The sequence below is a fragment of the Onychostoma macrolepis genome, chromosome 03, assembly GCF_012432095.1.
Source record: "Onychostoma macrolepis isolate SWU-2019 chromosome 03, ASM1243209v1, whole genome shotgun sequence".
NCBI classification, from domain to species: domain Eukaryota; kingdom Metazoa; phylum Chordata; class Actinopteri; order Cypriniformes; family Cyprinidae; genus Onychostoma; species Onychostoma macrolepis.
The window spans coordinates 12,118,925-12,136,725 of NC_081157.1; the positions used below are offsets into that span (position 1 = coordinate 12,118,925).

Consider the following 17,801-nt stretch of genomic DNA (forward strand, 5'->3'; position numbering starts at 1 on the left):
ATTAGATGTCTTTAAGATGTTTATGATTTAGAATGTATGTAAAACTGACATCTTACAGATGTCTGTCAGACATTTATAGACAGCAGATGCTTTCCAGATCAATAGATCTTTAACAGACATCTTTCAGACGTCGTGTGCTATCTGGGTTACTACACGCCAAAACTCTTGGAGCTTTTAAAAGCTAAGGGAGGTCTGACGGATTTCTGTCAACTGGAAAAATGAGGGAAAAGAAACATGTAGTGCATTGTTGTTGTTCTGCCAGCACACTAAAATCATCCCCGCCACGGCTGCAGCTTCTCACTGACAACATAGTAACGTCGCTCGCATCGTTCACAGTCGGGTTATTATCAGAGAACACAGAGCAGAACTTGAATTTCGGCGCGGGACTGCGGCTATAAATAATAATTCTACTTATTCCCGCAGGTTCGACGGAATGTATCACATTTGCACGTGCTTTTGAGTCTTGAGAACTCATTTTCATTTTCTGTGCACAGATCGCGATAAGGAGAGTGACAGCTTTTAATAATTATTAAGGGAGTTTGCAAATGTGATATTGATTTAATACAACAGATCAGTAAACAAGTACTGCATGATTTTGCTCTATATCATCAAGGAAAATAGTTCCAAATAAAGTAACAGCTGAACCGCTGCGCATCTCTAAAAGCAAACACAGCGGTGTTTCATTCATGAATGAAAGTGCGTTTTTGAACGAATCTAGTGAGTCAGTGATTCATGATTACCCATTCATAAAGACAGTCACTTGCTTCATTCCTGAATGAATCAGCTGTTCGAACGAATCAATTGAATGAATGATTCAGTGATAAAATCAGTGACTTACCGCCACCTGCTGGTGGTTTCAGTTGAGGGGCTACTGTATAATTTCAGTTATTTAAATCATTTAATAGTTCTGTATTCAAAATTGTATATTTAAAACATTAATCTCCACATGAATTTATGAATTGAATTGCACTCATGCCACCTCTGAGCCTCATTAAACGTCTGAAAATGTACCTACAAGCCACTTTTGTGTTCTTCTACAAAATAATTTTTATTAATACTAATTTCATATAATTGGTAACTTATTTGTCATAATCTACTTCTTATAATATTTTTTTAAATAGAAATTTTAAAAAGCTTATAAACATAAATTTTTGAATTTGACACCGATGAAAATGATGCCATTGCAAAAAAGAAAATGCCCCTGTATGTCACTTTAAGGAGTCAAATGTCACCTTGTATTAGGAAGGCTAATTTTTTATCAGAATTTTTGATTATTGATCAGAAGCTGCTCCTAATTAAATTAGGAGGACAAAGCTTCTAAAAAGAAAAGTAAGCATAGAGCCATGTGTAACATATTAGATCCATGCATGAGGTCTTAAAGAGACAGCAGCCTAAATAAACCTGCTGCTGTCTTTCTTTATACAGTGAAGACTATCCAGTGTTATTTTACAGTTGAATAGATTATAGTTAGACCTAACTGAAAAAATTTAAGTACTGATAATTTAATTTATATCTTATTATTTTTGTTTGTGCTATTGATTGTCATTAATTTATTTATTCTTATTTTATTATTTACTAAATTATTCAAAGACATACTTGTCTTTTTAGTTAAATGAGTGCAGGTGATTGTTGGGTGGGAGGGGCGTGGTCCATGGGAAATAGTCCTGCCACCACAGCTGGAAAAAATCCTAGAGGAGACACTGCATACATGTAATAAAATTAGAAAAATGCATTTACAAAAGGTAAAAGAAAATGCCCTGTAAATCACTTTGAGTCAAATGTCACCTCGTATTAGGAAGGCTAATTTTTATCAGAATTTTTATTATGGGGACTAATATGCTTTTGTTTATTGTTTTGGCCTTTCCCACTTCTGAAGCCTTTGTTTGATTATTTCCCACAGTTTATTTAATAAAATATCTAGTGTTGTTTTGAAACTGGTGTTGCTGAGCATTTTGTGTATCTGCCCTGGGACCTGGAGACGGCAGTTCTCTCATTCTCTCCCCACTATTCTAGTTACACCTCTTCCTACCTCTGGATTCAAAAGGGGCATGTAACAAATACATGTAAAATAAGTGTAGAAGGACATTTGACAGGGTCCTTTTAACAAATTATTTTATTGTGTCTTGATTGTTGTTGACATTATTTGTATTGAGTGAAGTACTGGATTTACATTTATGCTTTTATCCAAAGGAATATACAACAACTGAGGAATGTAACAACAAGCAAATCATCATAAAGAGGCAGATAAACACAAGAAGTGCTTGTAATACAAAGTTTCAGACATTGTTCGGATTAATATAGGGAGGGATTAAGGAAATGTGGAAGCCTTTTTTTTAATAGGATACAGTTGAAAAGAGGAGTTTACTGCTGTCTCTTGAATATTGTCAGAAATTCTGCATTCTGAATAAGAAGATCATTCCAGCAGTAAAGAATAATGAATGAAAATGTTCTGGAAAGTGATTTTGTACCTCTCTGTGATGGTACCACTAGGCATCGCTCACTTGTAGATCTCTGAAGGGGATATAGATCCGTAAAAGAGTGTTCAGGCGTGATGCTGCATTCTGAATCAATTTGCTTTTTTCCCATTGATTTGTATATCGGTGAGATCAACAGGTCGTAGACTTTAACATTACTCCAACCATCTGATTACAAGCATTGAGCTTTTGTAATGTCGCCTCATGTTTATATATTCACATGTTTATTTTATGTCATCAGCAATCTATTATGAATGTCTTCTTTTGGATGATAACTGAGATTAAGCAGTTTTGATCATAAATATGTTTAGTTTTATTAATTAGACCTGTGTTCAGAAATATGTTGTTTTAATAATTTCACAGTATTGTTTACTGATTTTTTCTTCTTCTTTAATCCTCTTCTAGTGTATGAGCTTTGCTCATCTGAGAATGTAATAGAAAGTCACCTTTGACTGTGATCTGAGGAGAATCTGAGAGTCTCCATTCAGTGTCCACTGCCCAGGTAAAGTTTATGTAAACTGTCAATAGCATCCTGTTTTGAGTATGTTCTCCATTCATATGGGATCTGTCCCTGTCCATCAAATGTTTTATTGTAGTATTTTTCCAGATCTTTCTGGAATCTGCACACAAACCACTTCCAGTAGGGCAGTTCAGAGAGGTCAGGGGTGATGCTCCAGTCTGCATAAACTCCTCCTGCTCTTCTGTAATCTCTAAAATTTGACCATCCACAGGGTGTGTTAAAATTAAGATCACTTGCCAATAAATTTGTGCAAATATCAGCACAGAGATTCACTGTGTCTGTGAAATGCAGTCCATCAATTCCAGTCACTCTGTGTAAAGGAACACTGTGATCTCCTTCATGGTTTTCTGTGTCATTAGTGCAGGTGGCTTTACAGAATGGACACTGAACCCAACAGCACTGACAGAAATGATCAATCAGAAGCTCATCTGGTCTGAATTTATAGTCCAGATTTACTGGAAATGACTTTCTGTTGAATCTACTGCTAATCTCAGACATTACAGCAGGAAGTTCTTGTTGTATCACATCTTCCAGGAGTTTGAAATCAACATCATCATGTTTGACTCCACTGAGGTCTTTTTCAGAGAAGATCGGCTCATCTGAGAGCTGCTGTGTGAAACTCTTCAACCACAAACCAACATCTCCACTGTTGACTTGAACATGTTCAGTAGATTGATGAGCTGCTTTCATGATCTTCTGCTGCAGGAGTTCAATGTTCTCCTTCATCTTGGGTAAAACATTGACACTGAACTGATCAGTGATGTACCGACTGACTTCATCTCTGATGAAACTCTTGAAGTGATCTCTGGGTTTATGAATGTAGTTCATGTATTTGTCAAAATCCTCCTCTTCTGCCAGTGTCTTCAGGATGTGTTTCTCCAGATTTGATCTGCTTCCATTCAGCGATTCACAGTTTGATCTCATTTCATCCGTCAGTTCTCTAGCGGTGTTCTTGTAGACACTCTGCTCACTGAGGCCTTTAAGTTTCTGACAGATGATTTCACCAAATCTGACAATCCATGTTGCTCCATGATAGTGTTTCTGGAAGATACTATAGTACTCTTCTCTCTTCTCTGTATAGAGATCGGGATCCCTGGCTTCCCTGAACAGTCTGTGTTGGTAAATAAAAATCTTGTTTGCTCTGTTACAGATGAAATAAACCAAATCCACAAAGAATTCTTCCTGAAATTCATATTTCTCACATTTTTTCTGATGTTCTTTTACACTCTTCTTGATGTTACATGCCAGTTGTTGAATGTACTTGATGTTGTAGCCCTTCTCTGAAATCTTAAATGACTGAATCATTGTGACTGTCTTGTGAACAACATCTTTGACAAATGATCTTATTTGGGCTTCATCTTCTGGAGTAAGAGTTGACTCCTTTACATCTTGTTTAGTGCAATTTTTTGAAGACTCCTGAAAATGACATATTCAGAGTAATTTGTCACATCAAGAATATTGTTGTACTTGTTGCCCTGTTTGCAGCAACTGAGAACCTGTGTCACATCATTCAGTATGTCAGTATGTGTGATGATCTTCTTCACACTGTTTTCCCAAATCAAATCAAACTCCTTCTTCAGTGTTTCTACATCATTTGCTTTGTCTTTGAGTTTTAAGGCAAGTTCTTTGCTCTTTTCAATGAGAGTGTTTTCAAGTTGTTTCCTCTCTTCATTCTTTTTCTTCAGATCTCGATGCTGAAGAATCTCATTTAATTTCCCTTTTGTTTCTCTCACAATGTTTCCCTGAAGCTCTTTGATTTTGGCTTCAAAGGATGTTTTCCACTGAATCAGTATTTCTGCATATGCGTCTTTCTCAAAAAATTCTGACATTGATTTTTTCACTTTTTTACTTGTCTTGTTCAGTTCCCTTTGAAGATAAGTTTCCTCAACTTCATGAATTGCTTCATTTTTTATTTCATTTTGCAGTTTGTTCTCAATTTCCAGCATGGCACTCTGAAGACTCCAGGACCACTTGCTGTATTCATTCTTTAGTTTCCTGTGGGCTGCAGTCTCCAGAGACTTTCCGAAGCTGAAGACAAATTGTTCCTTCAGTAAAGCCTCCCAGAGATCTTTGATGTGATCTTTGAGGTGTGTCAGACTCATTCTATGTGATTTTGAAGCATGAGAAATAATAGTTTTTTTTAGTTCTTGAATGTTTTCACAGTACTTTGGGTTTGGTGGTGCCATGGGTGGGTTTCCCTCCCAAAGCGGAGCAAAATACTTCACATCATTCTGAACATCAAATTTAATGACATCACTGAAACATTCTGCTTCACAGACTTCCTCTTCAGCACTGAGTTTTGTCATTTCATCCAGTTTCTCCTGCAGTCGTCTCCTTCCCTCCATGTTTTTCTCTCCAGCTGTGATGTCTGAAACGTTCTGATGCACAAACACACAGCTGGGATTCAGTTTGACCTTCTTCATCCTCAGAAAGGCCTGAACAACAATCTGAAGAATGTCCTGCATCTCAGCAAGGTTTTCTCCAAAAATGTTGATCAGCGTTAAATTTGCAAGACCTACAACAAATGTGGCCAATTCATTGTCATGATGTCTTGTTGATCTTCCAGCCAGTTCTGAAGCACAAAGACCCTCAGTATCAACAACCAGAATATAGTCAAAGTTCAGTTGTGTTTTCATCTCGTCTGAGACTCTGACCAGCTGCATGAAAGCTCCTCTGGTGCACCGGCCAGCACTGACGGCAAACTGGAGACCAAACATGGCGTTCAGCATGGTGGATTTCCCAGAGCTCTGAAGCCCTAAAACTGACAGCACAAAGACTCTCTGGTCTCCCAGTTTCTGGATGAGTTGATCTAGAACAGCAGAGATCCAGATCACAGGAATATGAGCAGCATCTCCATCCATCAGCTCCAGTGGAAATCCAGAGATCATCATCTCTGCTGCAAGACTCGGGAGAGAAGATAAGTCAAACTGCAGGTCTTTCTTGTTCTTCTTCACAGATGAACATGATTCATAGATCTGACCGATCTCCCTCATGATGTGCTCCAAACCAAAGGCTGCAGCCTGAAGTTCCTCAGATATTCTCTCAAGCTTAGTTTGTTCAGTTTTAAGTTGTTCTGACTTGTCATGTTTCTCTTTCAGTTGTAAGACTGTTGACCACTTTACATCATACTTGTGGTGTAGAGCAGAAAGATCAGCTGATGTATGTTCATCCAGGAGAATTCTGAGCCATTTGAGGAAAAACATCTTCTGATGTTGATCATATGAGTTCATTTCTTTAATGAAGCACTTTATGAAGTCACTGATGTGAAATTCATGCTGCTGGTGACGGATTTCTATATTTTTTCTACTTATTTCCATTTCTGTCTTTTCTCGAGGTCGATGTAGTTCTTTGTTCTTCTGACACCACTGATGCCACAGTTTCCCCTGATGAGGCAGAAATGATTCTTTTATTTCTGTCAGATCTTTATTCCCCAGTAAACTCATCATCTGATGTGCTGCTTCTCTTCCTCTCCTGCAGTCATCATCATCTTCCTCATCTACTCTGATATCTGAGCGTTTGGACACATCTTCAAGTCTGAAAGTGGAAGACGATTCTAAGAGACAAGCATTTATAACTCTTCTGAGTTCTTCAGATACATCTGACTGATTTCTGCCTTTTAGACCAATTCTGAATTTCCTTTTCTTCATCTCAATTACAGTAGATTTATCCTCAGTAAAAAGACAAATGAGTAGTTTTTTGTCTTTGTAGAGGTTTTTAATTATTGATGCATTTCTGTCATACTTGTCCAGTTTTGGTAGAAGAACAACATTGACTGAGGCCATTTCAGTGAGGATCTGCAGCTGTTTCTCATGTTTTCCTGCATCACCGTGTAGATTACAGAATGCAACACAGTCAGTGAATTTATCTGTGTTTTTCCCAGAAGGGCAGTACCAGGCGATCTCCACCACTCCATCCATCAGTTCTCTGGTTCTGCTGCTGCCTGGGCAGTTCCTGTGGAAGAACGTGTTGTGTTTCTCATTGATCAGACTGTTCATCAGCTGAGACTTGGATGAAGACACAGAGCCAAACCTGAAGAAACACACCATTGGAGTTTCTGCCTTGTAGACCGGCTGGGTTTGACTGATGGTTTCATTGTTGGTGTTTCTCATCTTCCAGCTCTTGTTGATTTGTCTGAATGTCCAGAGAGGAAACTCAATCTGTTGTGTGAATGGATCAGGAACAAGCAGAGGCAGAGCGTACTGACACTGGGACAGTTTAGTCACCATCAGCTGCTTCAGGAAACCATCAGCACAATGAAACACAGCCATCTGAACATCCATTGGGTGAACAGGGTCAGACTGACTTGATGCTTTGTCTGATGGAGAGATGTTTCCGAAAACATCATCAAAAATATCAGTCTCTTCTTCAGATAAGTCGTTGTCTGTTTGTTGTGTTTGATCCTGTTTGTTGGTCTCTTTAGTTTTAATGTATCTTGCTCTGTAGTTCATCATCAGTAGTTTTTGTATGAAAGTCTGAATCAGCTCCTCTTCAGAATAAAACTCATGGGACTGTAATGAATGTTCAGTTATCTGAAGAACATCTGCAGCTCCGAGTTTATTGAGATGCTTGACTTCAACATGGAGTTTGCAGAATAACTTCTCCATTTTTATGTCTTATGCCTTTTTTAGGTGTTAATTTGAACTGATTCCTGCTGTTTCAATGTCCTTATAATTCCCCTGAAAAAGAGATTAACATTTTATTTACTATGGTTTTAAACAACAGAATAAATATAAAATAATTAGGAACTGAACTAATTATGCACTGAACCTCTGTTTTGAAGTGATCTCAATGATAGAATTTCTCTGTATTGATACAGTTAGTTCTGGTGTGGTCTCTGCTATTCTCTTAAATTTGAAATTATTTCTAAAACTTTATCTTTGTAGTTTTTGCCTTTATGGAAAATCAGATAACTGAAAACACGTATAGGGCCACACTGTTGTAAAGAGCAGTATACTGTATGGTAATACAGTGCATGCATAATTATTAGGCATATTGATATTCTGATCAAATTTTTTTCCAAGCACATTTTACCAATTCCAAACCACATCGATCTTTATAACTACTAATAATTTTGTATTTAAAGGAACACTCCACTTTTTTAAAAAATAGGCTCATTTTACAACTCCCCTGTACTGGCCATGTCATGATTGTCCAAGAAGAATTTCCCAGAAATGGGACAATAAAGTATATTCAATTCAATATTCAATTCAATTTAGTATCTCGCTCAAAAATGACCAAAGAGTTTCGATAATTTTCCTATTTAAAGCTTGACACTTCTGTAGTTACATTATGTACTAAGACTGGCGGAAAATGAAAAGATACTCTGATTCCGTCGTAATAATCAAGGAACTTTGCTGCCGTACCATGGGTACAGCAGGCGCAATGATGTTACGCAGCGCCTGAAAGTAGTCTCCAGCTAGGTAACTAGTTATGATATAGCTGGGGACTACTTTCAGGTGCTGTGTAATATCATTGCGCCTGCTGCACCCATGGTACGGCAGCAAAGGTCCTTGATTATTACGCCAAATGAGAGCCTATTTTCAAAAAAAGTGGAGTGTTCCTTTAATAATTTATAAGTGATATATAATTGTCCATGAAGGCTGAAAGTGAAAAACTTTTACAAATAAAATGAGCCAAAAAAGAGATTTAAATCAGACTGAAAAGTAATTAAATGATTAAATGCCCATGAGAAGGACGCAATGCTAATGCAGTATTAGAATTTGCAAAGTTAAGGCATGACCATTGGACAGCAAAATTCTCATTGGGTTAGCACGGTCAGAAAAAAACAGGTGGAGAAGAAAAGACACATGTTAACTGCAAAATAATTAAGAACTAAGGTAAAGAATTAGCTGTGAAACCATCAGGAACCATTTAGTCTCCAGCGCCACCATTTTCCAAAAATACAACCTACATGAAGTCTCCAGAAGTGCAATGTGTCTCTCACAACATGGTTCTCAGAGACTTTGCCTGGGTAAAAAAAATCCTAAAAAATGACCATCACTTAAGAACAATCCCATTTCTACCCCTTACCGCTCTGTTTCACGCGTTCACGTGAAGGGGTTGGGGTGTCGCTGTTCTCTTTTGGTTGGAGGCGTAGGAGTAGGGGGAAGGGCCAGATAACCCTTCAAACTAAGATTTTTCGGGACCACACTTCAAACGAAGGGGTATGAGAATTATCTCAGCATACACCGGCTACAGCGGCAATGGCTGCCCGAGCGAACAAGAAGAACATTCTTCTTGTTCGCTCGGGCAGCCATTGCCGCTGTAGCCGGTGTATACCATTTTTGGCATTAACCCTCTGGGGTCGACAAACGCACCTGCGCATTTTGTGGCATTTCTTCCTGATAACCCCTAAAGGAACTTAAATTACTCTGTTATTTTTGATTGTACAGATAAGAGCAATAAATCATTTGAATCTGTAAAGGTCTACTTTTATTTGTGTACACTCACAATAACAACAAAACTTTGTGCTTTTGAAAAATTAAGAAAACAAACAGGGTGCACTCTGTCTTCTCTGTCTCCCCGAACTGCTTTTAGAAACACGTCACTAAAATGAACAGCAACTCAGCGAATACTTGGCACACAGACATGGGAGTTATATCTATAGAAAGTTTGACATGTCTACCTTTAGTGAAGTAAGTCATATCGAAAACAAATGTTCTGTGATAAAGTAATTCTTATGAAACCAACACGATGTTCCGTCTTTCCCATCTAAACTCATTATCTCTAATGCAATCCCACGTGACTCGCGTCCTTCATATGTAAATATCCATGTGAGACGCGTGCACATGTAAACGGCCAACGTGAACAAAACGTGAGGAGAGTCGGTTCATCGCGGCTGCTGTTCATTTCTGGAAGAAGACGCACTGAGTAATAAGGCAGAATTTCCCTCAAAAGAAGAACAAGATTTCATCCATTGAAGGAGACCAATCTGATAAGTAAGTAATGTTTCTTTTTCATTATTTAACGTGTTATTGTGACATAAACTTGAACACATTTACTAGTTGGGTTTTTCCCAAACTACAATTCCTGACTAAAGTGTTTGAAATTGAGTGAAACATTTTGAATCAATTAGAATGAGGCAATTCATTGTATCTAAATTTCTTACGACGCAATATTTTCATGCTCTATAATATAAAACAGCCTATAAAAAAGTAATATGAGTGTACACTGTAACATGATGAATTTTATGCGTCTAAGAATGTTTAGACCATGTTTATTATTAATACTCTGTTCACAAATAGATTTTTATAGCGTGCTAAACAAAACAAGAATTAGTTTCTCAGATATAAAATATCCTTTTTATGATAGTATAAAGCATGTGTGACTCTACAAAATCATATACTATAAAATCATACATACTAGGCTATATGACTACAAAATCATAATTGGGGTTTTCCCAAACTGTAATTCCTGACTAAAATGTTTGAAATAGAGTAAAACATTTTAAATATGATAGACAATTCATTGTATTTAAAATTCTTATGGCACGATGATGTTTTCATGCTCTATATAATGGAAAACAAAAGTACTATGAGTGTACACTGTAACATGATGAATGCTACGAGTCTGAGTATGTTTAGACCATGCCCAGATAGCAAGAACGTTTGGGCCAAATGTGGCTGATAGCTGTCACATTTGGCCTAGGTATGGCATGGCTGAGCACATATGGTCCAAACTTTCCCCATATATGTTTTGCCATAGCTTTAGAATTGGCGGGAATTTTCTTTTGGATGACAATATGTTTTGAGGTATATGGTCCAGATGACAGCACACAAATGAGAGCCATATATGGCTTGGCTATGGCACACCATGGAATGAGTTAACTTATGGTTAACATTTGGCTTTTATTTGGAAAAACACATATAAACCGCTATAGTCATGTGTGGCAGGTTGCTGAACTCTGCAGGAAAGTGGATCTTGTGAACCAGATTTGAGTATCCCTGGTCTAAAAGATTAAAGGTGTGGTCTGGGTGGGTCCTAAAGTTCCAGTATAGTGACGGAGACACTATACTGTAAAAAGCACCGTCTTTCAGATGAGACGTTAAACCAAGGTCCTGACTTTCTGTGGTCATTAAAAATCCCAGGGCACTTGGGATTTAAAATTCCCTCGAGTGGCCCTTGTCAATCATGGCCTCCTAATAATCCCCATCGACTGAATTGGCTCAATCACCCTTTCCTCTCCACCTGAAGTGTGTGATTAGTTCACTGGCGCCATTGTACTGTGGCTGCCGTCGCATTATCCAAGTAGATGCTGCATACTGGTGTTGGTTGAGGAGAGACCCCTCATATCATTGCTTTGGGTGAACAGCAATATACAAAAAAAGCACTGTATAAATGCTTTATTCAGTCATTCTAACAGTTTGTGTGTTTGTGTTTGTTGAATTTCTGTCTCTGATAAATTAATTCACCCATGAAACTGTTACATGTAATGCCAGTGCGAATATCAACATGATGTAGGCCTATAGAAGAATAATGTACACATATACGAAATGCATATGACAAATATTTAATTTTCCTGAAATGATTTGTATTCTCCATATTACTTGTATGACTGGGTATCTAAAAATGTAATTTAATGAAAACTTACTCGTAAAGTAAGATATGGGGATTCAAACATTCTTACACAGAAAGTGAATCGTGCACTTTATACATTAACAACACATGCCTCGAATCAAGACTTCATCTGGCAAGCCCACTTATTCTCGACAAGTTCCGATGCTTCGGTTAATAACAATTATAATGTTTCCTATCAAATGCAAAATGTAAATTGTACATAAGATATAACACAATAAATAATGTGATAGGATCACTGTCTGGGCATTTATTGGTTAGTTGTTGTTTTTTTCCCCCATGAAAACCCATTTCATATTAGCTACAAATTCAATGGCACTCTCCTCTAAGACGGTGAATATACAGTTATATGACAGTTACAGATAACTACATTGTCTGCAAATTCATTAAACCCATAGTTGTATTAAATCAATATATATATATATACTCCCCTCCATAAGTTTGGAAACACCCTAGAAAAGTATTGGACAATACTGGCATGAATCCTTTTTAATTTGTGATAATTTTGCACTGATAAGGGACAACACAAACTACGAAAACATATTTTATTACATAAACAGTTTATGCATAGAAAATACTTAAATTTTTGATTCATATATAATATCCACCATTAGCAGCTATTACAGCTCATTCATAAAACAGGTTCATTGTATTCTAAACTTAATTGGTAATCAATTGTTGAAGCTATTAAGGTGTGCTGACCCAAAATCTTTTAAAAACCTGGGCCAAGTTTAAACCAGTAACAAGGCATCACAGCTGGCAAAGGGGCATGTCTGAATTTGACATGTATATATTGCCATTATTATGTAATCAAAATGAAAATTATTATTGCTGTTCTTCAATAATAATGTCAAGTTACTTTAATGTACAGTATTTGCACCAAACAATGATAAGGATTTATGCTGATATCATCCAAAACCACAATTTGCCAGGGGTGTTTCCAAACTTTTGTAGGGCAGTGTAGTATCTCACAGAAGTGAGTACACCCCTCACATTTTTGTAAATATTTTATTATCTTTTCATATGACAACACTGAAGAAATTACACTTTGCTACAATGTAAAGTAATGAGTGTACAGCTTGTATAACAGTGTAAATTTGCTGTACCCTCAAAATAACTCAACACACAGCCATTAATGTCTAATTATTTTCCAGCACTGCCTTAACCCTCTTGGGCATGGAGTTCACCAGAGCTTCACAGGTTGCCACTGGAGTCCTCTTCCACTCCTCCAAGAGACCTTGCGCTCCTCCACCTACCGTTTGAGGATGCCCCACAGATGCTCAATAGGGTTTAGGTCTGGAGACATGTTTGGCCAGTCCATCACCTTTACCCTCAGCTTCTTTTATGTGTTTGGGGTCGTTATCATGTTGGAATACTGCCCTGCGGCCCAGTCTCCGAAGGGAGGGGATCATGCTCTGCTTCAGTATGTCACAGTACATGATGGCATTAATGGTTCCCTCAATGAACTGTAGCTCCCCAGTGCCGGCAGCACTCATGCAGCCCCAGACCATGACACTATCCCCACCATGCTTTTCTTCACCATTTTCACTTAGGGGTGTACTCACTTTTGTGGCCAGCGGTTTAGACATTAATGGCTGTGTGTTGAGTTATTTTGAGGGGACAGCAAATTTACACTGTTATACAAGCTGTATACTCACTACTTTACATTGTAGCAAAGTGTCAATTTCTTCAGTGTTGTCACATGAAAAGATATAATAAAATATTTACAAAAATGTGAGGGGTGTACTCACTTCTGTGAGATACTGTGTGTGTGTATATATATATATATATATATATATATATATATATATATATATATATGTGTGTGTGTATGTATATATATTAGTGGTGGGCCGTTATCTGCGTTAACGTGCTGCGTTAACGTGAGACTCTTATCGGGCGATAAAAAAAATATCGCCGTTAATCTATTCTCAAAGTTGGGCTGGGAGCTGGGTCTATACTACGCAAGCTATGAAGACTTTCACCTTGATATTTTAGCGCGGATGTATACCTAGCCGAATTGCACTGTAGGGGGCGAGAACGAGTCTTCGAACCTGTGTGTATGCGTGCTAACAGATGCAGCTATGAAGCCGCCGGGTTTGCTTCAGGGAAAATTTATTTTTAAGAAGCTTCCCAATGGAAATCGGCAAGTCATTTCTGTCTCTACGTTACATGGTCGCGCTCTCTGTATCAGCGGAGTTCCGCCCCGGTTCGCACACACACACACACACACACAAACAAACAAACAAACGTAAGCGCACACACAAGTGAGCACACTCCCACTCCTATTTGTAAATATTAAGCCGCAAAACGTCTATTTAAATATGACTTCTGTGTGTCTCTGTGTTAATGTATGGCGCAGACGCGCGGGTTTGTTCACTACTCGTACAGAAGCGCACGACGCTTGCGGCGATATTAACGTCTGTCGTCTCACTAAATGAGGACATAAATACATGAACAACATCTCCAGAACTGCTCTGAGAGTCACTTCATGAGCATTCGAGCGTTTCATTTGAGAAAAACTATCCTCACGGCAACCCGTCAAAATAAAAGTTCGGTTTCACTTGAAGACATTGGGCAGAATGTAATAGGCTACTACTACTAAAACTATTAAAACCTTATCTTTAAGGAATAATCATACAATGACTTCAATGTTATTATCAATATTAAATTCTTGATGACTGCTAGTTGTTTACTTATCTACTTGGCAGAATTCAAATGAGCCATTTTAATCTAGATTAATCTAGATTAATTCCAAGATTACAGTGAGATTAATCTAGATTAAAAAATTAATCTATGCCCACCACTAATATATATATATATATATATATATATATATATATATATATATATATACATGTGTGTGTGTGTAACACTTTATAATAACTGCACACTATGAATCATTAGTTAAGCATTAGTAAATTGTCGATTCATCCTTTATAAAGCATCATTCCAACATTAATAGTCATTAGTAAGCATTTTATAAATACAGCTATAAATGTTTTGTTCTTGAGCATATCTATAATGTTTAATAATTGTATTTTCATACTTTATTAATGATCAATTTATCATTTCTAAATTATTACGGTATTTACAAACCAGTTATTTAGGAGTTGTCAGTGGTTCATAAGATCATTTAGAAAGTGTAAGTAAATGATCAATAAACTATTTAAATGTACATTTATAAATCTTATTATTTAGACACATGATAATAGCTGCTCAGTGTGTTAATAAATGCTTTATTAACACATATTCCAGCTGTAATTCATGATTAAGTCAGGTAGTTATAAAAGATTTAGTAGTTGCCAGCCATCTATTTTTGTGAGCTCATCTAAAGTGAGGACTAAATATGCCTTGTAAAAGCATTTACAAAGGAGATTTAAAGGCTCAGTTATCTTCCAAACAGAAAAGTTAAACAAACACAACACAGAGGGATAAAGAACACAGAAATTTTTATTTCAAGATGTAAAAAATGTAACTGTACAACTGTACACTTGGTAATAAAAAAGAAAAATAAACCTCTGCAATTTCATAGAAAATTAAATTAAAATTAAAGTGTACAGTTTTTTGCATCTTGAAATAAATATTTCTGAGTTCTGTCTGTGTTTTATTTGTTTATTTCTTTCTGTTTGGAAGATAACTGAGCCTTTAAATCTCCTTTGTAATAGATATGCTTATAAATCAAGAACAAGGCATTTATAGCTGTATTTATAAACTTCTTACTAATGACTATTAATGTTGGGACAATGCTTTATAAAGGATGATTTGACTATTTACTAATACTGACCTAATGATTCATAGCGTACAGTTATTATGACCACATTAACTTTAAGACTCATGTAATTTTTTGTTTGTTTATTTAGATAATTTGCTCAGAGGGGTTTAGTAAAAGATTAGTCCATGTGCGAAAATAATTATTAGGCTTGTTTGTGATGTTTGTGCTATAACAATGCGGTCTCAACATTTGTCAGTAAAATAACAGCATACATACCCATTTACATAAAAACTACCCTAAATTGTATCTTATGTACAGCTGGTGCAACCCACCTATGCACGCTTTGTGGAAGACGCAGGCTGCAGCATTTTGCTTTTTTTTTTCTCTCTTTATTGTACTTGTGCATGTCACCCAAATGGTTAAAAGGTAAATGATTTTATTCTTGTACATTGTGTGATGTGAATTGGCTAAGGCCTATTGTAATGTTAGGTTTTGCGTTTCGTTCATACAGTGTTTGTTTTTGTTTGTGTGTGTTTCTGTAGAATGTCAATACATTAAACATTTTGGAAACATAAGTCAAGGAGCATTGACCATCAATTCAGTGGGGTAGCAACAAATAGACCAGTTAGAGCACAATATCTGGATTTCACTCAAGTTCAAGTTTCTAACATTCTGTTCATATAGTCTGGGAACTAACTTTTAAATGTGACCTGTGCTGGCAAAATGAGTCACAATGAGCAAATAAAAAAAATAAAAAAATAGTAGTTTTTCACATTGTCCATTAAAAGACCTTCAAAATGATTTTCGAAATTAAAAAAATATATATTTTTCAGAAAATTCAAGTTAACGTTTTCTGAATATTTTCCAAAGCAAAATCACCTAGCAACATTGCATCCTTTCTCCACTTTTAAAAAAATAGTAATTACTATATTTATAATCACAATAGAGCTATTTTTAAGGGGTAGTCGTGACCTAATGTATAGAGAGTTGTACTTGTAACCCAAAGTTTGAGGGTTCGAGTCTCAGGTCCGGCAGGAATTGTCGGTGGGGGGAGTGAATAATCAGCACTCTCTTCCAACCTCAATACCACGACTGAGGTGAGACCCTTTGAGCAAGGCACCGAACCCTAACTGCTCCCCGGGCGCCACAGCAATATGGCTGCCCACTACTCTGGGTGTGTGTTCACTGCTGTGTGTGTGCACTTGGATGAGTTAAATGCAGAGCACAAATTCTGAGCATGGGTCACCATACTTGGCCACACATCACTTCACTTTTTCACTCTTTTTTAATAGTGTATTACTTTTTTCATTTTACCTCTAAACAAAAGCATTCAAGTAAGAAAAACAAATCATCAAATGTAAAAAGTACTTGATTGTGTTCATTACAAAAAAAAAAAAAAAAAGATTATTAAAACTCCAAAAGCGGTTTAATCAAGAGCAGCGAGTGATTCCCTCTTTTCTTTTATCTTTTGATTAACATTTATACGACAGACGGCCTATATTAAGACCTACTGCAATGAACGGATCTAATATAATGTTACAGATCAGAAGTTTTCCCCCAACAGTTACATAAATGTTAACTTAAGACATAACATTATGTTTGGGTAAATACTTAAATACTGTAATTCTTTGTAGGCTGTATACATATCACTTGAATCGGAGTGATTCAGATGTCAGTCAGTGCAAAAAACATACAAATAATGATAAATTTAGATGATTAATTGCTAGTTGGAGCATTGGAATCATTAGATGAGGGCTTAATGAACTCATTTTTGTGAAAACCTCAAATTCGACATCTATAAAAAAAAATTTGCCTGTTGCTCAAAATGAGCTTTCCAGCTTATTTTGCCAGCACGGGTCACAAATACATTTTTATCATACAAAGAGGTTTGACAAATCAGACAACAAGGGCAATTCGGGTTCACCCACATGCACATCAAACATTCAATCCGTAAACTCTTTCATGAACAAAACACTGAATTCTCATTATTTTACTTCTTAAAATGAAAGAAAACAGTAGAAATTTCCCAAAATTTTACATTTGGAATAGAGTGAAATGGAAAAACATTTAGAAGTGATTGATTAGGTTAAATGATAATCCCCAAATGTGATATGTGGGTTTTAAATAGCAGAACAAAGAAATAAAGTTAGGTTTGCCTAGGTTTACTAAAACATCAAAAAGATGCTTTAAATGTAAGCCTGGTCAGTTTTAAACAAGGTGTACAGTATGGTGTGTTAGTAAGTAAATCTTAATTTTGTTTAAGATTATGTTTATGATTATTATCATCAGTGAACCCTGCCCTAAGATTCATAAATTAACTATTCACTGAACATGGCATACACAATTAGAAAATCCACACACACACACACACACACACATACACAGATGTTCACTCATTTCTCTAAATGTGGACATTGCATATATGCAGCAAATTATAAATGAAAAACAAAATGTTTTCAAGTCATAAATAAAGACAAACCTGCATATAGAAGGCTTCCCTCTCTGTGTCATCAGTTCA

At 36.6% G+C, this 17,801-nt stretch overlaps 1 protein-coding gene across 1 annotated transcript; it reads right to left on the reverse strand.

Annotated features, from left to right (window-relative positions):
* Positions 1 to 1,893: 1,893 nt before the first annotated feature.
* LOC131535793 (interferon-induced very large GTPase 1-like) lies at positions 1,894 to 17,801 on the reverse strand. Its single transcript, XM_058768299.1, is given in 3 exon segments — positions 1,894 to 4,413; positions 4,416 to 7,670; positions 17,763 to 17,801. Coding segments are annotated over 2 exon segments (4,638 nt in total). The 5' UTR covers positions 7,599 to 7,670; positions 17,763 to 17,801; the 3' UTR covers positions 1,894 to 2,958.